The sequence below is a fragment of the Pezoporus occidentalis genome, unplaced genomic scaffold (genome assembly GCF_034315485.1).
Source record: "Pezoporus occidentalis ecotype Australia unplaced genomic scaffold, CSIRO_AGI_Poc_V1 ctg180, whole genome shotgun sequence".
NCBI classification, from domain to species: Eukaryota; Metazoa; Chordata; class Aves; order Psittaciformes; family Psittacidae; genus Pezoporus; species Pezoporus occidentalis.
The window spans coordinates 1,316,807-1,342,900 of NW_026913641.1; the positions used below are offsets into that span (position 1 = coordinate 1,316,807).

General features: G+C 44.3%; 1 protein-coding gene across 2 annotated transcripts in view; it reads left to right on the top strand.

Annotated features, from left to right (window-relative positions):
• MYO5B (myosin VB) overlaps positions 1 to 26,094 on the top strand; it is a 149,256-nt gene that overhangs the window by 59,289 nt on the left and 63,873 nt on the right. For both annotated transcript variants that reach the window (XM_062615394.1, XM_062615396.1), the window contains exons 8-15: positions 656 to 763; positions 3,001 to 3,110; positions 4,682 to 4,947; positions 10,592 to 10,673; positions 12,222 to 12,362; positions 19,355 to 19,477; positions 20,728 to 20,811; positions 25,904 to 26,053. In XM_062615394.1, the coding sequence (XP_062471378.1) occupies positions 656 to 763; positions 3,001 to 3,110; positions 4,682 to 4,947; positions 10,592 to 10,673; positions 12,222 to 12,362; positions 19,355 to 19,477; positions 20,728 to 20,811; positions 25,904 to 26,053 (1,064 nt within the window). The remainder of the gene's footprint in view (positions 1 to 655; positions 764 to 3,000; positions 3,111 to 4,681; positions 4,948 to 10,591; positions 10,674 to 12,221; positions 12,363 to 19,354; positions 19,478 to 20,727; positions 20,812 to 25,903; positions 26,054 to 26,094) is intronic.

The following is a 26,094-nucleotide window of genomic DNA, read 5'->3' on the forward strand; positions in this document are numbered from 1 at the left end:
CAGCACTCAGCCTAGCAGCCTTTGGGTTGTATCTTTATAGTTTTGGCCCCGACTAAGCTCTTATTTAAAGGAGGGGCAATTGCTTGTGCAGCTTTAAAATGGGTATCAATCCTGCTGTCTCTTCTTGTTGTATCTGCATTTAAAATGCATCTCAGTCTCCGTAGGATTTAGTTTTGTGTTGTCCTGAAATAACTGCTAAAGCACGGGTACTCAAATGGTGTAATGCTGGCACTGCAGGTGATTCTCCGTTCCCTTTGCTCCCCAGGTTTAAGGCATTATGTGGAAAAGGGTTTAAAGTATCTGAATCAGTCGTGGGTATGTGAAACAGGATAAAAAGAATAAAGTAGTAACATATTTCAAACAGTCAACACCCGTGCAATACAGACGTTTTTTGAATTGCAAATACACCCTAGCTCTGCTCTGAATGAACTTGCTTTGCATGGGGAAGGGGTTTCATCACTGCAAGAAGTAGCTACAGTCAGTTATCAAGGTTGTACTTCACCCATTTCTGAGTAAACTGTGGTTCAAAAGAGATGGGTGCCCTTTGGGAATGAGGTGGTGGAGGACAGGGAGCATCCCAGTACACACTCTGGAGAGTGGCTGCGGGGGAAAACTGCTGCATGGTGATGTATTTCTTCTCTTTATTCTCTCCTAGTGTGTGCTGAAGACTACTTCTACACATCTCAGGGAGGTGACACGTCTATTGATGGTGTGGATGATGCTGATGACTTTGAGAAAACAAGGCATGCCTTCACCCTACTTGGTAAGGGGTTGCTCTCATTGGAGCCTTCCTAGCAGAAGTCTCTTGCAAATGTATTCAGTGTTTTGCCTGCACTATATGGCTCTCCTCTAACACCAAGAGGTATAAAAATCCATATTTCCTATTGATCTAGTTGGCTTTACCTTGTTCTTTACTATGAGCTGCAGAAGTGTTTCATACCGCTATCTGTGAAGCAGCAGTGAAATGGAGAAAGACACTGGGTTTAAGAGAAACCTACATAAACCATTCTGGAGTCAAAGCCGTGCTGCAGCTTTGACTCGCTATTTTTTACCCTATTTACAAGAAGGAAAAAAGCTATTACTCTGCAGTTCAGTTTGTATTTGGGTTGAGGGTGATGTCACTTTTCGGACCAGCACAGTATTGTACTGAGTAACTGATGGTTGGGAATAATTTGCTGACTACATCCGTGCTCTGAAGAGTCCACATTTGCATGGCCAGTTGCAAAATCTACCACTCCAACAACCACCTGCGCATGCTGCAGTTGAGCAATGCCATCACCTGCCTGCAGCACCAACTCTTTGAAAGGAAAAACAGTTTTTGCAGGTGAAAACTTTCCCTGTTTATTAATATTTATCTGAAACCATGTTTTTAAATCCCGGTAAGTCTTGGTGCCTCACTGCTGTGTTTCATGTGTTGGGTGAGGAGCTCATGATGTTCACAGCTGGCTGTGAAATGCCTCTGAGCAGATGTACTGCAACCACACAACGTTTGTCCTCTTTGTGTTTTAGACGGACTCAACCTCTTTTTCTCTGGGGTACAAGCAGTGTCTTGTCTTTGTATTAACCCTCCTCTCATCTGGCTTGCATGACTTTGGTGAAGTACTTAAAAATTACTCCACTGAATGCTCCAAACTTGCCCAGGGGGCTGTAAACCCCAGGGAGCTTTCTCCCCTTCCCCATGTATAGTTTTTCTTTGGTCCCCTTCTCTACGTCCCCAGGCTGACCCCCTGTCTCCTGCTGGTCCCTGTGAAGCACTGTGTGAGCATCTCCCTCCACGACCAATTTCATAGAATGGTTTGGGTTGGAAAGGACCTTAAGATCATCACGTTCCAACCCCCCTGCCATGGGCAGGGACACCTCACACTAAACCATATCACTCAAGGCCTCATCCAATTTGATGATGTTTTACTGCTCTTCATGTGCTTCCTCTGGCTTTGTTTTTCATGGGGTTTTTTTCAGTGTTTCCCACCTCTGTCTGGTTCTGTTCAGGGACTGGTGAAATTGCTACTACGCTTTCTAGTCCTGTCTTTGTATGTGTAACAAGAAGTCATATTTATCTGCAAATCTCCACCCTAGCCAGGCTTAACTTCAATTAAGAGTGCCAAGTAACAGCAGAGCATTGCTCCTTTCAGTAACCTTGAAACGTTTCTCACTGTGCTGACAACAGAGAAATCCCGAGAGAGGGAAGCTCTCGATAATTCAAAAACCAGCAGGTAATGTCTCAGACCTTGGGTGTGTAATGAGGACACCAGCACTGAACACAAAAGGGGTACAGAAACCCAGTTGGGATGTAAAAGTGCAAGATGCAGCAAGAAAGCCGTGTGCAGGCAGCTGCTGGGCAAAGCTCCTGCTGGGAATGCCTGCAAAATCCTGCCAGAAAAATAATATATAACAATAATATCTTACAATCCCTGTGAAGACCCACAAGACGTAGCTCCTATTGGGGCAATGGGGATGGTAAGATAAGAGCTCTGCATCACCTGCATGGTGAATTGCTGTATCCAGTGGTAGCACCAGTCTGGAGGCACTGTGCATCATGCATATGGCTTTAATTTTCTCTTCTGTTTGTGTGATGCCAGCAATAAGTTGTAACTTCCTTGCTCCAGTTATCAGCAAGATCTTGCTGCTAGACTGAGATCACAGAGAAGTGACTCCTTGTTCTGTGAAAGCCACAGAACTCCTACAGCTCTGGGCCTGTTTGATCATTATGGAGTAGTGTCCTTGGTTTTGTACATGTTCACAATAGTATTAAACCCATCTGTGATAAAACTGCTTTGATGCAACCAAAGAAATAACATAAGCAGCTCCTCTCACATCCTCCGCTCTCATTTTTGAGCGATGACTTTACTGAGTGCTTATGATGTGTTTGTTGGGAGAGGTCTGATAGCTCTGAAACGCAGCATCCTGGGAAGGAAATCAAACACTGTATGCATTTTCAAATGAACTGAAAATTGCAGTTTGTTTTCTGTTGTGACAACTGGCTATCAATTGTTCCCGTAGGAGTGAAGGAGTCTCATCAGATGACCATTTTTAGGATAATTGCTGCCATTCTGCACCTAGGGAACTTGGAAATCCGAGTGGAACGAGACGGCGATGCCTGTAGTATATTGGTAGGTCACCAGCAAGAGTGGGGTACATGGGGAGCTTTGCATGCTCATAAATCGGGCCACACTGAATGTGTTCAGCTTCACAGCAGTATCTTTTGTTAGAAAGCCCTTTTTTCTGCTGTTTTTCTTTGAATTTTTTGAAAACACACCATAATTTCCTGGTTGCTTAGACTTTCCTGGAAGACAATGCATTATTTCTCCTCTCTAGCCAGCCTGTGAATGAGTTGATGTAAAGGCTGCTTACCACCTTACATCCCAACCCCTATTTAACTCTTCTTGCTTTCTTAAAAGACTTGGTGCCCAGAGTATTGGGTGAACAGTGACTCCCACCAGCAAAAGGTGTGATGCTCTAGAACCACTTTTATATTAGCAAACCCATGAAGCTGCTGCTTGTAATGTGGCCATCCAGTATCCAAAGGAGCACAGCACAGTTAGTTAGCATGTATAAATAAGACTAAAAATGCCTTAGTGGTGTTTTTTTTCTGTTTCTGTGTTTGTTCATAGGAGGGGGAAAAAAAGGCAATTATATGGAAAACACTATCATTACATCCCAGACTGGGGTTCCTAACTAAAGTATTGAAACAGGTTCTGTGCACACTTTTAGTGTTACCCTTGAGATAACGTGGTGTTCAAGTAGATGCTGGAGGTAGTTTGCTTGATACTTGGCAACATGGATATGTGAAAATGGTCTGCTCTGACAGTGTTGAGTTCTATAAAGGAGTTCATGTTGTTTAATTACCTTTAGATGTAATTGCATGCTATTAAATCAGTCCTGTTTTGACTTTGTAGTCAAAAATGTATCATAGCAATAGAGCATCCTAGAGGTCTTTTAAAATGCATTTTCCTCCCCTCCTCCAAACCCATTCACCTTCTGTACATGTATGTATCTGGAAACTGTTTACTTCCTTAGTTTTGTGTTACTACACTGAGGAAAAGAAAATTAATTTCTCATTGTCCAAAATGCAGTGTCAACTACCTCTGCATAACAGAGACGCAGAACGGCCTTGTCTTACTTTGAGGGAGGAAAGAAAATACAATGCACTAGAGAAAATGAAGCTCATATCTCATTGCATTGATTATGCAAAACACAAGCCCTTCTGGTGATGCACATTTTGTGAGTTTGTTATTCAAAAGGGAGTTAGTTTGTGAAAGGCATGGTGTAATGGCATTCCCTAGCCTTTAACTTCAGGCTTAATCAAGGTTGTTGTGAAGGAGTGTGTAGCTGCAGCTCAAAGAGGAGTAAAGTAGAAAGTGCTCCTTCCTGTTGACAGTGATTGTGGCTATCTGCTGTTTATGAAAACAGAGACCTTGAGGATGGCCAGACCAGAGGAAAGCTACAGGGTATACTATTATTCAGAGCTCCGTGTAAGCCATTTCATCCACGTCCATGAAGGCTAGCTCAACTGGATGAGTGCCCATTGCTTTCCTGTTTCCTGTCAACCACATTGAAACACAGTATTTCCCTACACAGTTATGAAGTGCTGCTTATTTCTTGCACTCTCTGGGAACGTGATGTTGAATCTCCAGCTTTGGGGTGTCGCCAACCTGCTGACTTTGCTTCTTGTTACCCCCAGAGCGAGGGCAATCACTTGAACAGCTTCTGCAGCTTGCTGGGTGTGGAGCACAGCCAGATGGAGCATTGGCTCTGCCATCGCAAGCTGGTTACCAGGACCGAGACCTATGTGAAGAGCATGTCCCTGCAGCAAGTGGTGAATGCCAGGAACGCCCTGGCCAAGCACATCTATGCCAAACTCTTCAGCTGGATCATGCAACACATCAACAAGGCCCTGCACACCACCATTAAGCAGCACTCCTTCATCGGCGTGCTTGATATCTACGGGTAGGCAAGCTTTCTGCTTTTAAGGCTGTTTAGTTAGTCCTTTCTGATTTAACTCTCACATTTTTCTTGGCCTTGGCTTGTGGTAGGTAATGGGAGCAATAGAAAGGGGTGCAATAGTGTATGGTTTGCACTTTTGATCCTCCTTAAGACTGTGCCACCTTGACCCCAGAGTTGAGCCCACAGATGTTTGAGTGATGCCTTCTGGGATTTACCTCCCGCGCCATTCCCATTTTGGATTTCTGTCCCCTGTGTTATTTAAGGCATCACACTTAAAGATGAGCTAGGGGTAAAGATGCCCATGTGGAGACCAAAGACTGCTCTTGGCTCTTCCTGGGGTTGTTGTGTGGTTTGAAGAAACTGCTTCTTTAGCAGTGAAACTGATGCTGCAGGGCCCTTGTCTTTCAGAGGTCTTTGGAAACCTGCTGCAGGACAGGGTAAGGTGCAAAAAGCTCTACCATAGCAGAGGGCAAGGACTGCAGCCTGCAACCTCAGGCGCAATGAGCTGCTCTAAATTTGGACTGCGTGCCAGTTACTGTCCAGCCTGTCACCCTGATGCTTGAGAGCTGGTAGCTTGAGCTTGCGCTCATTTTAGCTGAAGTGCTGCAAAGAAGCAGAAGGTGGAGGAGAAAGGGAGGGATTCTGCAACTTGTGGGGTGGCAAAGGGAAGAGGTCTTCAGGGTTTAGGTTTTCCCTTCTCCTCTTTCAACACCATACATTTTCTGTCTTTTGGGGGAGTAAGGGCAAGGGGGAAGTCACAGGTTTGCCCAGGGAAGTGGTAGATGCCCTATCACAGGAAATATTCAAGGTCAGGTTGGAGAGGGCTCTGAACAACCTGTTTAGTTGAAGATGTCCTTACTTATGCAGGTTGGACTAGATGACGTTCAAAGGTCCCTTCTAACCAAACCATTCTGTGCTTCTAAGTGGGACAGCAGTAACCAGCTGTGCTCCCTGAACATATAAAGATGCCCCTGTTTTGGAGGAGAATGAGGGATGGATGAGTTGTAGCTGCTTCAGGAACCAGTCCCTGACCCAGTGCAGTTGCTGTGCTTGCTCAATCTCAAATCTCTTGTAATGGCAGACTTCTCGTGAAGGTCTGTTGGGTCTAGGTGAACCTGAAGTTCATAATTAAATCCTGCCAAAGCTGTTCTGGGTCAGGTGCAGAAAGCTTTTATGGCTATGATACCTACACAGTTACTGGAGCTTGATCTTGGTATGAAACCTCCCATGGGGTTTCTACAGCTACTGGTGTTTGGGATGTTGATTTTAACATCTGCTGAGCAGCCACAGCAGCAGAAAGGCTGCTAGAATGTGCTGGAGCATCAGTGTAGTCCACTGCCTGCTCATCTCCACCAGTGACTGTGGCCTTATGGCAAGGTTTAGGGGGCACTTGTATTAAGTATGATAAGAATACAGTCCTCTTTTGGGGTTTGGGATATCAGTGGTATTTGAGATGGTTTGAGATGGTGAGGTTGCTCTCAAAGGTTTGCAAGTGTCTGGGCTCTCTTCAGTAGATAACACAGGACCTGGAAGATGTTAAATAATGAGATGGGATTGGCATAGTCTGGTTCAAAGGCTGTATGAGATGGAAAAGCTGTTTCTCATCAATGTCCCTACAGACGAAGATTTCTACAGGCTGGAGTGTCATAAAGCAAGTTTTGGGATGAAGCCATGCAGCCAATAGTGGGTCACAGCAGAAAACTAGATGTCTGAGTGAGAAAATCAGATGCAGCCTTTCAGAAACCTGAAGGAGACTTGAGGATATAACACTCATGAAAGATTAAGCAGGGCTTGAAAACCTGTTAGTGTGGAAGAAAAACATGCCTTAAATGCAGGTCCGTGGTGCATCATGTCCAGAGAGAGACACTTTTACAGCACTGCTGTCAATGCAGGGTACAGGAGGGCTTCTTTTCCTCTAGGACCTGCAGGTCCGATCAAAAGAAGCAGGTTTGCTGGAGGAGGGTGTCCATGCTTCAGCCCATAATGCTGGTGTGTGAGTCCAAGCTCTTAAAGAGCTCGTAAATCTTAATCTTAAATCTTAAAGAGCTCTTAAATCCCTTTCATAAAGGGGTAGGGCTGTCTGAATACCGAGTATTTCACAACACAGGGGTTTTAGGTGCTGACAGCCTGGCTCTCTGCAGTCCTTGAAGGTCATTTCATTCCCTAGACTCAGTAATTTGGGAGTTTTAATGCATTCTGCTAAATATTGGACTTCCCCCTCCCCCCATGTCTGTTTTTCCTCTGAGAGAGAAATTAAGCTAGAAAGGCAGGATCCTGCGAGTAGCCTTCACCACGTCTCTGACATTCCCAAAGCACCTCTGTCCCAGTGTTGCAGCTGGGAAACAGCTGTCCCAGCTGTCCCCATAAGTGGGATTTTTAGAGACAGGAGCCAAGCCAGAGGTGCAGAGATGATTGGGTTTATTTCCTAAATCTCTAATGCTTGACTTCTTTATTCTCTTCTAACATTGAGGTGAGAGGGTGCAGCATTAAAAGCCTTTATTGTATGTATTTGAAAGCATGCTATTTGCTATAATAGCAATACTGAAATCTGAAGAGTGAATTCATGTGGCATTCCTGGACTTGAGTGGGATAACTTGTTTTCCCTCTGTTTGCCATGTGAAGTGTGAACACCCACATGGCCAGCTGTATGCTGGACTTATTTATGAACTTTAAATATTTTAGCATAAACCCTGATGCTGCAGTGGATTTAGGGTATACTAGTTGCACAGCAGAATAGAGAATAGGAGAAAAGCCAAAATGTGGTATTTGTCGCCTTGTACCTGCTGATGATGTGCCTTCTTGGAAGCCACAGGGATGGTTTGGATTCATGAATAAGCTCCTTTAATACACCAAGGTATGGTGCACTGAAAGGATTAGAAACCAAACAGCCATTTGTTTGCTTTTCCCATTAGGATGTCATGTCAGTGCAGTCACTCTGGGCAGGTAGGACCTCCTGGTGAGTGCATACATGAAGCTAGCGACAGGTCTGCTCCGTCAGTTAGCAAATTGCACTGGCAGAATCCTTTAATTAGATATTTCACATGATCTCCCTTGGAGTTGATGTAGTAAAGCTGCTCTGCCCCTGACCAGCACCCGCTGAGAGGGTCCATAAATCACACCTGCTGTCTCTGAAGTCGAAAGAGAGTTTCCACTCTGCTATCTTTCTCTCTTGTACTGCCACTCTTGGGTTTTTCCACCTAGCTCACCATTGCCTTTTCATCTCTGTTCCAATTAAAGCTTTTCTTGCCCTGTTCCTCTGATCATGAGCCTGCAGGTGTTGGTATTTCCAAAGAGTCCTGGGAAGGTTGTGTACCTTTAGTTACAAGAGATGAAGGCAGTGATCCTCATTATGCAATGGCCATACAACCAAGATCAATCATAGCAGGAGCTTTTTCAGGACATGCTAATAACTGAGGCTCTGGTCATGCGTTTATGTCAAACATTTGTTGGTCCCATACACCAGATCTTGTTACATTAAAGATTGTAAAGCTCAGTTCCTGTGGGATGGGGAAGAATTGAGCATCCTCTGCTTGGCACGGGCTACACTGGCTCCAGGTACAACGTCATAGAATCACAGAATCATAGAACAGTTAGGATTGGAAAGGACCTTAAGATCATCCAGTTCCAACCCCCCTGCCATGTGCAGGGACACCTCACACTAAACCAGGCCAACCCAAGGCCTCGTCCAGCCTGGTCTTGAACACTGCCAGGGATGGAGCATTCACAACCTCCCTGGGCAACCCATTCCAGTGCCTCAGCACCCTAACAGGAAAGAACTTCCTCCTTAGATCCAATCTGAACTTCCCCTGTTTAAGTTTTAACTTGTTACCCCTTGTCCTCTCACTACAGTCCCTAATGAAGAGTCCCTCCCCACCATCCCTATAGGCCCCCTTCAGATACTGGAAGGCTGCTCTGAGGTCTCTCTTCTCCAGGCTGAACAGCCCCAACTTTCTCAGCCTGTCTTCATACAGGAGGTGCTCCAGTCCCCTGATCATCCTCGGGGCCTCTTCTGGACTTGTTCCAACAGTTCCATGTCCTTTTTATGTTGAGGACACCAGAACTGCACACAATGCTCCAGGTGAGGTCTCACAAGAGCAGAGTAGAGGGGCAGGATCACCTCCTTTGACCTGCTGGTCACGCTCCTTTTGATGCAGCCCAGGATACGGTTGCTTTCTGGGCTGTGAGCGCACACTGAAGCCGGCTCATGTTCATTTTCTCATTGACCAACACCCCCAAGTCCTTCTCCTTGGGCTGCTCTGAATCTCTTCTCTGCCCAACCTGTAGCTGTGCCTGGGATTGGTGGGATTGCCATCCCTGGCACAGAGAGAGAGGGGAGCATTCCTGGGTTTCTTCAGGACTGTGTGGCTGATAAAAGCACAAAAGTGGATTCTTTCTCCTGTTCCCCCTTTTTCTTCTGCATTTTTGCATTGTCTTTCCTTAAGGGCCCAGGCATTTTGTATGGTGAGGGCATTAACACCTGACAATACTGCATCACATGGATAACAGCCCGGTAGTGCCCAGAAAGAAGCAGAAATACTGATTTATGTTCGTAGGGGCAAGGGGGGGAAAGGAAGGGAAAAGGGCTTCATTTTTTTTAGTGCTTTAAGTCTGTTCTGCCAGCTCCTACAACACCTATTACCCGAGCAATTACTTTGAAGCTCATTTATCATTGCAGCAGCTTATTCTTAAGCAGAGGGAGCCTTGCCACTTGTTCCCTTAGTTTAATCCTTACAGTCATGTGTCAAAGACTTTTTTCCTCTCCCTTCCAAGTGTGCCTTAAAAACAGAAATATAAATAACATTAATTCCTGGTGGTCCTGTTTTTTTAAGAACAAACCCAACTCCCTCTGCCTGTCCCTGGGCTTCAAGTGCTTCAGCCTCTGTCACCCTGAGGCTCTGCCGGTGCTCTGCTGCTTGCCTGTAGTTTGTGCTGTAAGAACTGCAGATTTTTCTTTGCTATTTGTGACTAGGAAACCAGTTTCAAGCTTGATTTGGAGTTGGCCTGTGGAGGGTTTGGATTATGTTTTGACAAGGGAAGCTTTGGAAGCCCTGGTGAAGAGAGGATCACCAAGGCCAACACCAAGCTCCTAAGGAACGTGTTGAAATTGGAGCTGGAAGCACTATTTTTCCCTCTGCTTTCCAGAATTCACTTGCTTACATGTATCCAATTTTTATGCTGTCAGGAATGCAATATGGAGGCTATAATTATGGATTTAATACCTTGGTTTTCTGCTCTGTTGAATTGCGCTAAAAATACCATGTTTGGTCTTTTAAGACGGCAGCTACTGTTTCTTTATCACCTTTGCAGGGAATATATTTGGACTTAATACTTGAGAATATTTTTCCCTGAGAGAGGCTGTTACATTTCTTATCCCAGACAGCACTTCTGCCTGATGGGCAGGAAGCTACAGTCGTACCAGATATCTCATTTACGCAGAGAGAGAGAGACCTCTCAAATCCCTCGAGTTGCGGCAAGGGAAGATAGACATTTCAGGGAATGAGGAATAAAGTGTGGATCTGGGATAGGAGGAATGCGAAGAGATGGTTGAGTAGCTGGTGCTCCCCATCATGCATATGACACCCTTGCAGAGGAAAGTAGGTTTTGAGACAAAGAAACGCCTGATGCCGGTTTATTCATCACTTTGCAGGTTTGAAACTTTTGAAGTGAACAGCTTTGAGCAGTTTTGTATCAATTACGCCAACGAGAAGCTCCAGCAGCAGTTCAACTTGGTAAGATCAGAGGGGAAATGTTCCATAAAAGCAGAAAATACAGATTTTCTTAAGGTGGGATTATTGTATGTTTGCTTCTACTTCATGGCACCTACCTGCAGCCTTGCCATATCTCATGGACAGCATGAGTGTAGTCCTTGGGGTATCGTCTCACCGGTGATGATTTTACACTGCAGCTGCATTAAATATATCAAGTTGACAATGTGGCTCAGCTTGATACTGGAACAGGCTTGAAGTGGTTTACTCAGAGGTTCAATGATGGTTTTGAATAAGTAGATAGTTTGCCAATTTTTCTTTTTTTTCTCTCTTTTTTTTTTTTTTTTGGTGTAGTTTCAGTCCTAAACCAAAGCCTGGCTGCTCTTGTGCTGAGTCCAGTTTTCCAGTGTGAGAAAAATTATGGGTGGAAGCCTGCCCATTAAGTGTGGCTTAAACCTCTGCAACAAAAGCTCTGTATTAAATAGTAGGATTGGACACACTCCCTGTTTTTCACTTGAAATTGCCTCACAAAAAACAGAGATTATTCTATTTTATTAGATAAAAGCACTTACTTGCACTGGGAGTGAAACCAGGAAGGGGTTGTCATCTGCTTTTTGTTGTCAGCAGGGAAAAAAAAAAATACTACTAGTTTCAGGATACAAAGGAAAAATTGTTAAATATGAGTAGCTAAGTACTCCAGAGTAGTTTGAAACTGTATCATATGCATGGACATGAACATTTCCAGTATATCTAATTTATCAGATCACTGCTGCTGCTAAAAATGAAAAGTAAATTATGGACTGTATTTGCACTATTCATATCTTACTCAGTATGTCCAGCTATCACTTCTGAAGCTTATTAATTCAAACTCTGAGATGACACGTTTGAAGAGATTTTTAAAAGCTATCTTTGAAGACAAAAGTGTGTTTGAAAAATCATTTTTTAATATGCTTAGGGTATCTCAGAAATAGCTACAGACAATTTATCTGCTTGTGCAGATACAGAAGCCAGGCAAGGAGTTTTAATTTTTTTTTACTTTTTTTTTTTCTCCTTAAAACAAGAATCTGCAATAGAAGTGTTCCTGAGTCAGATGCTGCTGCTGATATCCCTTGTAGGACGATGGATGCTCATTGTGAAGCTCTGCTCAGAGATAGAGGCACATGCACTCTCCCAGCTTGTGAACCTGCTGCAGGTCATTAGTGTTAATCAGCAGAGCACTAAGGGAGAGAGAGATCTTTGTCAGCCCGAGTCACATATATCATTGCCATTTCAATATATGGCTTGCACCCAGATGTACTGATATTGTTGTTTTTTACTGAAAGTCATTTAAAACCTTTTTGTTTTCTCCTGTCCTGTGGTTTCCTAGTGTAATGCTTTTATTTTCCTTACCAGCAGCTAGATTGAGTAAATGGCAGAGCCTATACAAAGCTGTACGTGAGGGCATCTAAAGCTTCTATGACATCTGGATGTACTGACAGAATACTCCATCAGGGAGGCGTGGGTGAATGGGGAAGTTGCTGGTGCTGTGTTGGCTGGAGTCACAGTCAGTAGCTGCTGTTTTTCCATTCTCAGCATGTGTTTAAGCTGGAACAAGAAGAGTACATGAAGGAAGGAATCCCTTGGACTCTCATAGACTTCTACGATAATCAACCCTGCATAGATCTTATAGAGGCAAAACTTGGTATCTTGGACCTGCTGGATGAAGAGTGCAAGGTAAAGAGGACCACCTACCTTTTCACTGGCATTTTTATTTCTACAAAAGATGAAGAATGGGCTTTAACCTGTGGTAGCTTGCAAGAGAGTAAATATCTCCTTTCACATGCATTGCTGGGGTAGGCTCTTGGTATTTTTTGCTTTAGGACCATTAAGACCCTCCATGGCAGACATTTGCTACCAACCTGGGTACCTGATCTCACCATGTGTTGCTAGAACTCATGTTTCTGGCCTGTCTGTACTTAGGAATAGTCATTGCTTTGACTTTTGATTCCTTCAGTGTTATCCAGGAGCTCCCTGTCTCCAATCTGATTTTGTCTCAAAGGAAGCCTGAGTCCTCTTGTGGTAGCTATTTTGGGTAAAGTTAGCTGCCTTTAACATGCAGGCTTCAGATACTAGTGATGTTGGGAGGGTAGTTTGCCTTATTTTACTCCATCTCTCTCTCTCATACTAGCCTAAATTTAATCTTGCCAGAAAGTTGAGAAATGAGGCCAGAACCACAAACTTTCATGAGAATCCATAAGAAAGGTTGGGCTCACTCATTCCTTGTTCAGCCATGAATTATCAAATCTATTTATGAAAAGAAATGTAAGATGGGAGATTTTCTTAGGAAGGTGGGATGCCTGTTTTGAAGATCTTTGGTTTGAAGAGTAGGTGGAAAGTCCAGAGTCTTTAGGTATCATCATCTCAACAGGAAAACTCAATGTGATGCTGTGATGAAAAGGGCAGTTTATGTCTCGTCTGGTTCTGTTCTATGCTCAACAATGATAATGAGGAAATACCAGAGAGAGTGTTACCAAATCTATAAAACATAAAAAACATTGTGATGCTGTGGATAAAGAAACTTAAGTGCTGCATGAGTGGGTGTAAGTCAGACAGTGGGAGGGTTTTCAGACCCTTTGACGCAAAGCACCCTAGTGTGCAATAGCTAGAAGTTGAAGCTTGACCCATTCAACCATGAACTGAGCCTTTTTAAGACTTAGAATAGCCTGGTGGAAGGGCTTTCTTGCTGGATGTGGGTGCCTTGTGAAGCGTCAGACTGGTTTTGCTGTGGTGCATTCAACAAGTTGTCTTTGGGAAGAGTTTCTGTTGAGACTCTGATTCTGTGTCAGGAAGTGTCCTACTGATTGTGGGAGGGTTTTAAACATTTTTGAACAAGTGCAGGGAAGGGTGAGGCAGGGATTGATGGGACAGCTGAAGCAGGGAAGGGCCCCTTTACCAGGATAGCCAAGGTGATAAGAAGGACAGACTGAACTCTTGCTGGGTCGGTGAGATCCATGGGTATGGGACAGGTCCTGTGGCCCAAGAGCATGAGTGTCACACTGCATCAGAGGGAAAGATTTTTGGATCCATTATTTAGACTAGTGTCCCTATTGGGATTTAAGGAGATGTGTGACCTGTCTTTGTCTGGAAGGCAGGTGACATGTCAAGTGGCTGCTCTCTCCAAGTGGCGAGACTCCAGTCCCAGGCATGACAGGGCTGTCCCAACCTGCATGTCCCATGCTCAGACCTCGTCTGAGGTACAGGCATTCTGGCTGTCTCTGCAATGACCTAGGGCTGATTTTCAAATCCAGTCTTATGAAAACTCCTTAAAAATGAGAAAAAATTAAACTTAATTCAATGCCCTTAAAAATAGCATCTTACCCAGTGCTGGCTCAGAAGGAGGTCAGATAGTGCTTGATACTCGGCACTATTTCATTTGGTCTCTGTTCTTTTAAGCCTGATAAATTCTTAGAGGCGCTAACAAGCTCCTGGGTATTGTAAAGTTTCTCTCATGCCATATTGACTGATAATGCTCTTTGCTCCTCTCCAAAGCACCTGGCACTGGCTGCTGCTGATGACATGGCATTAGTCGGAGCAGCTCCTATGCATCAACAGTAATATGGGCAACTTTGCTGTAGATACGCCTATTACTACTGTTTTCCTCCATGTTTTGGGGTTCTTTTGTCTAAAAGAATGAAACACAAGACCTATTCCCTGCACCCCATCAAATGCCAATTATCTGGGTATTTACCTGTCAGTGGGAATGCTGTCATTAGTCACAGGCTTTTATTACAGGCCCTGTAGTAGTCTCTTTTGTAATAACCTGGAAGTGTTTTCCAGCTTTATGAAAATTTCAGCAAAGCCTGTCAGCCGAAAGCAACAGTTTATGGATGAAAATCTTTACCCCCCAGCAGTGTTTCACGTCTTGGGGAGAGCCGGCCATGACAGGCACAAGACCACAATAGGGTAATTTTAAGTCATCTTGTTAGCACATTCAGTGGCAGATAAATATACTGCAGGACTTGAAATGGGCATCGAGGGGGTCCTGGCAACATAATGAAACATTAGCGCAAAAGTGGAGGGTTTGTCGCTAATGTTCTTCCTTCACAGTATGGCTTTCTTTAAGTCTTTAATGTGAGATTGGGGAGGGGGTGGTTGGCTACATGCTGGAGCAGTACAGCTAACAAAAGTCATATGAGAGTCTTGTCACTGCTTAGAGAAGAACAGGACCAGACAGGTTGATTTTTTTATTTTATTTTTTTTTTTTTTAAGAGGTGTAAATTATCCTCAATGGAAGTTGAAAATCCTCTAAATAATGAAGTCAAATCACTGTGTCAAAGCTGGATGAGGTATTCTGCTTTTCAGGCTTAAACTACTTGCTCTGTTGGAGTGCTGCTTGCTTTCTGTATGCTTCCCAAGTGCCATTAGGGAGTACAGTCAGAAGCTGCTGTGGATGTCCAGGTTTCTCCATAAGGTGTCTTGCTGCCTGGCTGCTTTCTTGCTTTGGCCTATGCTGTTGGGATGGGAGTGGAAATGGAAAAACTACTGAAAAAGATTTTCATTAGCATGATGTGCATCTAAAAGGGTTTGATTAAGAATGGGCTGGTTGGAAGGCCTGATATGTTAATCAGGTATAATCTTGGATAATCATTGTTATCCAAGATTTATTAGGGACCTCAGTGAAATTCTTTCTGCTGAGGGGTGATGTGTCTAACCAAAGGCATAAGCTCTCTCATATTCTTGAACTCTCTTGTGGTTCTGTGTTTTATGGCACATTGCCATCGTGTTACGCTGTTAATGTGCCAAGTGTATTTTCAAAAGGTGCTCTTTAACCTTTCCTGTGTCCTTCTGTCAACTGCCAGAAACACTGAGGTCTGCTTCTAGCAGACTGGTTTTCCATCCTGCTTTTCTCTGCGCTTTGCTGTGAACTTTGGGTGTTTAAGCAAATGTGTTTTCCTTGTCTGGAATAGTTAGGTTTTTAAACACTAGAAATCGGCACGCTGCCTTCCTGTGCTGCCCTGTCCTGTCTGGGGGATTTCAGCTCCATGAGCAGATACACGGAGATTGGACCTCTGGGCTTTCCTTTCAGGCATTCAAAGGCAGAATAACATCATCTGCGTCACGCTGTCAGCTTTTGTGACTTAAAAGTCAGACACATCACTTGCAGCGGAACATGTCTCTGGAGCGTGGATGAAGCCCAGGCTCTCTTCAGGATTTAACATACAATGGAATAATGAGAAAAGAAATAAAATACAAATAGCTCCTACTGTGTTTCAGATGATTAGGTCAGAATTGACCTTTGTTTCTTTTATCCAGTTAATTGTCCTTCTGTTGGAGGTGATGGTGGAGGGAGTCTCGCTCTTCAATCCATGCAATCCCAAATATCTCCTGAGCTGTGTGGTGGTCATGGTGGGTTCTTGACCCTGGGGTGTTTCTGATACAAAAGCAGTGGACTTGAGCCTGGGGGGCTGATGCTGGCTCAGCTGGGTAGGTTCAATTTAGGGGAGATTTAGGTTAGATATAGAGAAGAAATTATTGTGAGGGTAGTGAGGCACTGGAGCAGACTGCCCAAAGAATTTGTGACTGCCCCATCCCTGGCAGTGTTCAAGGCCAGGTTGGACACAGGGACTTGGAGCACCCTGCTCTAGTGGATGGTGTCCCTGCCCGTGGCAGGGGGTTGCAACTGGATGAGCTTTGAGATTGTCTCTTTCAACCCAAACCAGTCTGGGGTTGTATGATTTCAGTTGCAGAAGGTCCTGGCAGCTCAGAGGTCAGGAGACAGCTTTTGGAGATGGGAGGTGACACTGGCTGGGATTGCGCTGCCTGATCAATTTTACACAGTAATGGGCACAAGGGTGGTGAGGGCGGACGAGCAGAAGAGGTGACCTTGTGAAACTACTACTCTAAGGTTTTTCCCGTTTAGAGACTTCCGTGCAATACTTGCAAATCAGTTGGTTTCTCTTCCCCATCCCCTAAAAAAGGTCTTGCACTAATGAGATAGTCTCTAAATAACTTCTCCAGCGGCCTTAAACTGCCAAACCAATACCAAAAGCTGTTAAAGTAGTACAGGTAATGGCCCTGTTAGCTTTTATCCCGAGGACTTGGTCCCTATCAGGTTCTTCTCAGGCAGCTAAAAATACCCAGGCTGCGCAACGGTGAGCAGGGAGTGGTGTCGGTATGGTGAACCTCTCTTTCTGGGAGGCAGGAGTGATGCCTTTGAAGTTCATCTCTTAAATAAGCATCTGGCAGCTCAGGTGACTGTGGTACTCTTGCTCTGCACCTCCAGCTCGGTCTTGAGCAGTACACAGCTAATGATAGCACCAGAAAGGATGCTTTTTACATATAAATATGAAATACTACAGCTGATGAAAAGGAACTCATCTGCATTTATAAAATGTCATAAACACACGTCTGTTGCAAAACAATTCTGTACAATAGAACTGCACAGAATTAGAATAATTGAATTGCCTAACTAAATGACTTTTAATGTTTATATATAGTTTTGTGCTATTTCCATGTGTATCCATAACCGGCTACACTTAGAACTGTCAAATATAAATACATCTGTGATAACAGGGCTTGCAGGAGTTGCTGCTTCATTTAATTCAGCCATTTCTTCCACTTAATGGGGGTGGGAGATGCTTGTCACTGTGTCCAGAACCTTTCTGGTGTGCTTTGGTTTGCTGTCATGAAATCAAAGGCTGTTTCAAAGCAGCATTAGAAAATAGTCCTTATCTGTCTCAAGTTTTCCTTCTGTTTGCTGCCCCTGTTTCCCATGTCAGTTTTCATATAAAGGTCTATGTAAAGACCTGATGGATGATCCAGAGCCTTCCCTGACTCTGCACAATTATTCTGTGGTTTCCAGGCTTTGTCCTGTCTAATTTTAAATATTGCCTAACACTTTTCTTCTGACTCTTCTCTTTTTCTTACCTAAATAATCCAGTCAGCTATTTTTTGTTAGAAATTATGTGTGTGCAACCATTGCTGTCCTGTTGACAGTGATGGTGGGTCCACCAGTCTGTGCCTCCTGCTGTGGGTGGAGAGATGCAGACAAACCCCATTAACTGTGGTCCTTACCCCTCAACTGCAACAATTTCTCTCCTTGTTTCCCTCAGTTTTCAAGAGTTTTGCTTTGTGGCAAACTGGTTGTGCTGGAAAAGTACAAAACAACAGTTATCTACAGCAAAGCTGTTTTCCCCAAATACCCTTATGTTTTTTTGGAAAGCTTTGGGGGTTTTAGCTGGTTAGCAGAGAGGGACAGAAATACACCCTAAAAAAGTAAGTCATTATGGGAAGTGTAATCATAAGGGTATCAAAAGTTACAATATATTGTTACAGAATCAACGAATCCCAGACTGGTTTGGGTTGGAAGGGACCTTAAAGCTCATCCAGTTCCAACCCCCTGTCACTAGACCAGACTGCTCCAAGCCCCATCCAACCTGGCTTTGAATGCTGGCAGGGATGGGGCAACTCCTTCCAGTCAAGGCTACTCCATCCTGCTCTTCCATAGACACTGCTAGAAGGAGTCCAAAATGCAACATCCAAACTGTTCCCATACTACAACACGGGACATGGGAAAGGTGCCTCGCTTTTCTCCCCACAGCTTTTTATTTATCTCTGCTTCTACAGATCCTAACTGTAAAAATGTATCTGGACTTCCCCTTGGCCTGTCCCTACATCCCTTTTCCCAAGCCCCTCTCCAGCTTTCCTGCAGCCCCTTCAGGCACTGGAGCTGCTCTCAGGTCTCCCCTTCAGGAGCCTTCTCTTCTCCAGGCTGCCCCAGCCCAGCTCTCTCAGCCTGGCTCCAGAGCAGAGCTGCTTCAGCCCTCGCAGCATCTCCATGGCCTCCTCTGCTGCTATACAGCTGTATGGACTTAAAAAATAATAGAAGAAACCCAAATGATTATTTTGTCTCCACTCCCCTATCTTGCATTAACTGAGGAATCTTGCGGTTATTTAGTGGGCAAAATCTGCAGGTGCTGAGTAGGAACATGAGCTCAAACCCTACTTATAACTGCTGATTTATGAAAAGTAATTCATTTCCTTGCTGAACAATTAATGCCAACACTATGTGCAACTGGGGTTAATGTATCCAAATGAACTCCCAAGCCTCCTAAGAGACAGAAGTTTCTTAAGAATAATAATTTTATTATTATTTTTATTTTAATATTTTGAAATTATAATTTTGTTATCATTATTTTTAATGAAATAAAACACAACCCTCTTGTGTGTTGTCTCAAGTGGCTGTTTGTGGAACTATTTGGTCACCAAAAATTGCATTTTAAAAAAGTAATATTACTGCCTGAGCAATTAGTGTAAATTAATTGCGAAAACACTTCTTAAATATTTTTTTTTTATTTCCCCCTCCCCCCTCACAAGAGCTATTCTGGCTGTTGGAGCAGAACCAGCATTTGGGTGGTTTTCACTGGAAATGAATTTTTACTGTGTTTATCAAGAACTCTATGGTCTTGGAACTTGGACTTGATTTTCTTACAGGTCTTTTCAAACCAACCTGAACTCTTCCATAATTCTATTCTATGATTTTAAGAATATACATGAAAATAAAACAGCTGGTGCTCTGAGTGCTGGGGGATGGACTTTGTTTCTCAAATATTCCTGTAGCCCACATGGATTACATGCAGCCCCCAAAGAGGGCTCTTCCAAAATCTCCTTGCACCTCCTCTGCATGCCTGACCATGACATTTTTGGTCCATTTTCTCTCCATTCAGGTTCCCAAAGGCACTGACCAGAACTGGACTCAGAAGCTGTATGACCGGCACACCAACAGCCAGCACTTCCAGAAGCCCCGGATGTCCAACACCTCCTTCATTGTCCTGCACTTTGCTGATAAGGTAACCGGGTGCATGTCGTGTGTTCTGGGATGTGAATGCAGAAATGGGAAGTGAATGGATGGGAAGAAAGAGCCTTGTGAAGGAAAATCAGTCTGTAGCACCAGTGAGCTGCTTCTTGGTGATAGGGATGCCTGGCTGCCAGTAATCTCGGTTCGGTGCTCAAATCTAGATCAGCTTGGAGGACTTCAGGCTCCAAACTATCGCGCTAAGCTTTAAACAGTGCTTTCTAGAGGAGAGAAAAATCCTCTTTCTCAAAGCTGCAACAAAACGGGTTTCTATAAGGGCAGCTTGATGAAAGTGTATTGGAAAAGGGAATTACTTCTGAAGAGCAGGAGCTGTGAGCATCAGCAAGGCATGGTGGGGAGGAGTGTGTAAGAGGTGACCCTGGGCTGATCCCACCCTTCTGAGGGACAAGATGCCAGTTGTAGGACTCTAAACCCAGTGTCTGGTGCTGTAGCATCTTGTCCATGGGCTCCAGCTTCACTGAATCCCTGATGTGACAAGTGTCCTTCACAGCAAATAATCTTAAGGGGTCGCAGTTATCCGGAACACCTCTGTTAGAAAGGGAAACATAAGAACAACCTGGCGATGTGTTCAAGGAGCCAGATGACATGCAGGAGTTCTGATCTGTGCAGGGGCTTCTCCTAACCGGGTCTGCTCTGAATGCAAGCAGCACTTTTCATGGCAAAGGTCAATACCTTTCCTTAAACATGTGATTTTGCACATGCATCATTCATAAGCAATATATCTTTGCAAGTTTTCCCCCTTTTTTGTGTATGTGTGTGAGTTATTTTAGTCAACTTCGAATGCAAAAAACGAAACAAGATTTTCTTATGTCCTTTCTAAATCCTTCCTTTGCATCCCAACCCTCAGCAATTTCAGAAACAAGAGGCATAGCCAGGGCATTTTTGTTATATTTATTGATCAGCTTACAAGGCATTCAGGAGTGAACAAAAGAGCATGTAGAGGTATTGATAATCTTTGCATTTTTACTCCTGGTTGCCATGGAAGTGTAGTTGGGTCCCATATAGAGCAGTCTAATGACTAAGGAACAGTCTGTGAGGAGTTTGCTTTCATTCAGATTCACTTTCTTTGATAAAGAGTGACATTTAAATTCCAGTTGGTCCCCCTTCTTTCTCTCTTTCAGGTCTTTCAGGTCTTAACTCCTGACAGTAGGGGTGCAGTTATAAGTATTTGTCCTTGTGTGGCGGGACTTTAACCTCTGCGCTTCTTCCTTTGTCTCCTGCTAGGTGGAATACCAGAGTGAGGGATTTCTGGAGAAGAACAGGGACACTGTGTATGAGGAACAGATCAACATCCTGAAAGCCAGCAAGGTAAAAGGCACAAGTTGGGGTAGTGGTCTTGGTTGGAGCTAAATTGACACTGCTTCTTTCCAGTGCATGTGCTTCATACATTCATTCCCATGCCATGTCACAGCATGCTGTGTATGTGAACACGTAGGTGTCTCCAGCTACTAACAGCATCGCACGAGGCAAAGGAGTGGGGTGTGGAGGAGTGATGGGAGGGAGCTGGGGGCTGTGGTTGTGCCCAGGTGTGGATGTGCTTGGTCCTCTGCTCTCCTGCACCTTGTTGGATGAGACGTGTTGGTATGCCGTCAAGATGCATCACACGAATCTTTTCCAAACCTGCTGATCCTCTTCTTTTTTGGTCAGGGACAAAACTAGGAACAGCTAGTTTTGGGACATAGTAAATTCAATTTAACTCCTACTCAGCGCTTCCCACCCAACACCTGGCACTGAAGGTGTTCTTGGATTAAAAGCCACTTAAGCAGTGTAGTTTGTATATTGTGGGTAGTGTTGCTGACCCTACCAACCTTCTGTATGAAAATGGCTGTTCCCCTTAGCTGTAGTCCATCATACTTGGCCCTGTGACTTTTAGTTATTTTAATAATTAGGGTGCAAAAATAGGGTTAATATACAATGATGGAAATCCAGTGCAACTCCAGACATTCCAGCTGCTGTACAGCTATTTGACACTGCTGCCAATATATAATATTAACAAATTAACACACTGATGGTCATGTTTGCTGCCACTCTTGTATTACAAGATTTTGTGCCATGTACTTCTCCTCTCCTGAGTATTGTACAAGTTGTCAACACGTCGTAAATTGGGTACCAAACAAGATTTATTGACTGACCTTGAAAACCAGCTCTCCTGGTGAAGAGCTTTTTGGCACATGGAGTTTAGTCTCCCTTAGTCCTGAGGGCCATGAGCTCTGCAGGCTGTTGGAAGCAGAAAAGCAGAAGCTGTGGGGTTCTGCAGGCTTTGGCATGGGTTATGCCTGTAGTAAATGAGCCCTTGGCAAGTGGGCTTCAAGCTGAAGACTAGCAGATTTTATACTGGCTTCTGCTACTGCGCTGTTCTTTGCCACGAGCACTTGGGTGCTCTGTCTGCATTTGGGTGGGTTGGGTTAAAAGCATCAATAACTGACATCTAAGGTTTTAACGACAAGTCCTTGTTGTTTAAAACCAGACCAAAAGTTCCTTCCTGCCCCCTTGAGTCTTTCGTTGTCAGTTAATGAGTCGAGACTTAAAATGGCCTTAACCCTTAAGGAGTTAGTATGAAAACCAGCCCTGCAAAACCCAACACTCCATTCAGCAGCCAAAATTGAGACTGCATGACTCTGGGCACCTTTATTTCCACCAGACCTTATGTGTGGTGTAGCGAAGGAATATATCTGCTTTTCTCCAAACCATCTCAAAGCTTCCCCACCATGGGCCACTTCATTAACTTGCATTACCTTTTTTTTCATTACAAATTGTGAATCTCCCCCTGTGTGCTGCAGCAGATGTGTTGTGCATTCAGATATCTCTTCTTTATGCCACCCTCCCTTGGGTTTAGTGCTGGCTGTGACCTTCCAAATGCCACCGTAAGTAAGTGTGATATGGGGAGATGGAGGAAGTATTATTTTTAGGAGCATTTTAAGCAGGAGTTTTTTCCTGACCAAGGTAAGAGAGATGAGAATGGGAAAGGACTTGAGTGTCATCAGTGGCTTGCCTTGCATCTCAGCAGTGAATTCATATGAAGATGGCAAGAGGTGCAATTTTCTCATCCGTGGGGGTAGTTGTGAGTCTAATAACTGTGAAGCTGGGCTTTAATAATGCCCAAATCAAGAGTTCTTTGTGTTCAGGAAGCTCCCAGTTCCCCCAGGGTGAAAACTGGGCATGATTAGAGCTTATTAAAAACACCAGGTAACCTGCAGGAATAATTGATGCTGTATGATGAATTATTTAGCAAGTGCTGAACTTGCTGTTGGAGGTAGTGCTGCAGAGCAGGCAGTGATAGGGTTTTCAGTTAGACTTCTCCCCATAGGTGCAGAGATGTAACTTATGGGACTAGTGGGTTGCAGAGTGGTAGGGATGGTGCCACCTCTAACTTCTTGCTCAAAGTAAATAAATGCATAAATAAAAGCTGAAATTGTTGTCTCTTATGCAGGGAGCATAATACAGTATCAGAGCAGGCTGGGCTTCGGTTCAATAGCAAAAAACCTCAAAACCCTGCTCCTTGCCACTGGTTTTCTTGACCTAAAAAGGCATTAATGTGTATGCCTCAGAACCAAAGATTTGGGTTTACCTGGCCTGCAAACTAAGCTAATGTGCCTTGGAATAAGGTGTTAGGACCTTGTGAATGCACAGCGGTGGCTCTGTAGGTGACACCAGCATCTCCACTGTGATCCAGCCTAGAACACTCTCAAATACACTTGGCTCTGAGAACATTTGGGTGATAGTCTGATGAACTATCTGCCTTTGAGGCATTTCTTCAGTGACCTGGGAGCAGCGGCTGTTGTCAGCCTGTGCTGATGCTGTGCCTTCCTTCCAGGGAGGAAGAGCAATGCTTCTTGTGGTAGGAGCATCGTCACCCTCCCCATTCAAAGCTTCCAAAACCTAATCCTCTGCTCTTGCTTTCTCTAGCCCCGCTGGCTGGTGGATTCAATTATCCTGATTGTTTTGCTTCTCACCTGCCATGTGCTCTCCACCAGTATAAACAGATAGATATGTTTGTTTTCTTTGGCTGTAAAAAGCAACCTGGTTTCTCTGAACCAAAACAAGCAGCAGTGCCGGCACCGAGTCTGCTGCTCAAATGTGCCAGCTGGATTAAAACTTAAGTTCGTGTTGCAAAAGGCTGTGCCATGAAGACTTTGTCCTGTACTCAGGATCAGGCCTGCATGCAGTATTCACTGCATTCTTCTTTATGTTCCCAATAAAGTGATACACAGGGCAAGGGGGAACACTCAATTTAACAAGTCAAGGACTTAAACACTTCTCTCAGCAAGTGCATCGTTGAAGAAGCACTCCCACCAAGGCAGAATTGCCTTCTGCTAATTAGAATGCAGTTACTGCCATCAACAAGGTGGTGAAAGGGACTTTATAAAGAAGCCAATTAGTTTTGTTAGTGCTGGTCAGCTAAAACAGTTGAGAGTTGATGTTCTTTGAATTAAAGAGACTGATTTGAACACTGACTAAAAGCATACAGGCATGCTGTGAAGTTATTATGTCCCAGTTCTCTGTAATTACAAATAAGTGATCCAATGCTTTTGACTCCACCAGCTGGGAAAAAGGGATCTGTCCTTTCTTATCCCCCAGCATCTGTGGAATAAATGCTGGGCTGCTAAAGACCATCTCAGTTACACCATTTTTTTTTGCATTACACAAGCTGAAAGCTCACTTCTGAGGTTCTTCCTGAGTGTTTGTGCAAGAGCAAGCAGTGCTGTTATGAATAGCAGGTGAATGAAGGGGTGGATGGCACGCCTAGCTGTGTATTGAGAAGATATTTTGAAATCTGAAATTATAGCTGAGGATTTTACCGCTTTGTCAAGCATGAGATAGTAAAGTGGAGCCTGTGTTGGAGGTCTTCCAGCATTAAGCACTTTGCCACGCAGGCATCCTGTGTTTGAAGGATTCAAAGACAGTGACATGTCATTGAAATACAGCTGTGAGGATAGCTTTTTGGGGGAGAGGATACAGGGTTAGGCAAAGAAGGTTTGAACCTTAATTCTGGTAGGAGATGAGTGAGCTGCAGAGACAATGATACAAATAGTGAGTATGAAGGAGAACCCGAGCAGGTGCTGTCCTGGAGCCTGTGAGCGATTATCTAGTGTAATGCAAAGAGTTTCCTTTCCACAGTGGTATTTAGGCTGCTGTGCTAGCAAGCTGTGTGAACAGCCTGTGAGACTGGGGCTGGAAATGTTCCTGTCTTAGTCCAGGGATGTGGCAGGGAGCCAGGCAGCCCTTTATAGCACGGAGCTGCCTGTTAATGTGTACATAGTGTTAAACCCCTGCTTTCTTCTTAATGGTGTGCTTAATGGATATACAACTAAGTTTGGCTTTTAGGTGAGTCTGGGATGGAGGCAAGAGCAACCTGCAGTGAGCTGCTGCCTTGTGCCAGTGTTTTTGTGTGGACAAGTGAAGTGCGATGTTGATGCCTTCTCCCATGCTCCAGAGTGGGCATTGCTGGTGGTGTGTGTGGTCCTGGGGCAGCATCACGGGTGCTTTGGCAGTGTCGCCAGGCTGGAGCCCAGCTCAGCTTTGTGACAAGTGAAATCCCACCTGGTGACAGTGGCTTTTCCTTGAAGAAAATTCTTTTATTGAAGAATTTACTGTTTGGATGTAAGTGCAGCTTGGCAGGAGCTTGGCAGCAGTGTGGGTGCATAGCTGGATCCAAGATGTGAAATTTAACATCCTTGATAACAGACCAGGTTGTGACTTATTTAGTACACAAGTTCCCCTCAAAACCCAAACAGCACTAACTGGATTTGCCAGCTCACCTGTTCTCCCATTCATAAAGTGGAAATGTTGCTGCTGGCTTGCCAGGAATCCCAGACTTCAGGGATCTGAGGAGCTAAATGCAGTGCTTCCAGGGCTGCAGAACAGCGGTCCTGCTGTCACCTTGCTCATTCATGCTGAATGCAGGTGATTAGTTAGGAAGTGCTGGCGTCTCTTAATTGTTTTGAAAAGAAGAGGGCTTCTGTGGTTGTGGTGGGAGCAGGCTTCTGCCTGCCTGCCCGTAGAGACCCCACTGCAGGGACATGTATCCCTGCTGTGGTCAGGACTGTATGACTGCTTCAAAACAAAGCCTGGGAGCAAGCATCACCTCACGTTCAGGAGACTTGGTGCCTTGAGCAATACTTCAGCAATCCAGCCTTGGAGCTAGCCATCCTCTTTTTACTTCCTTTTTTCTTGTTTGATTTAATGTGCATCTTTCAAGCTTTGATGAAGTACAAAACAGAATGGTTCATGTTCCTGGTGACGTGACTTATGTGGAAAATGCTTCTTGCTTTCAATTTACTGCTCTTTTTCCTCTTCCTGATTTAAAATGGATGAAAAATAACTGGAGCAGTGGGTCTTGGGTGGGTTCACTCAAGAAAGAACAGCACCAGAGGTGCTCAAACATTGTCTTTTGTTTTAGTATCAGATGGTAGCAGACTTATTCCAAGATGAGAAGGATGCTGCATCCACCACTTCTGTGAGAAAGGAAATACCCAAAGTCAGTGTCCGTTCTGCCAGACCAGCCATCAAAGCTGCCAATAAGGAGCACAAGAAAACAGTGGGGCACCAGGTAACGTATGATTTGAGTGGGTCAGTCGATGGCAGAGAAAT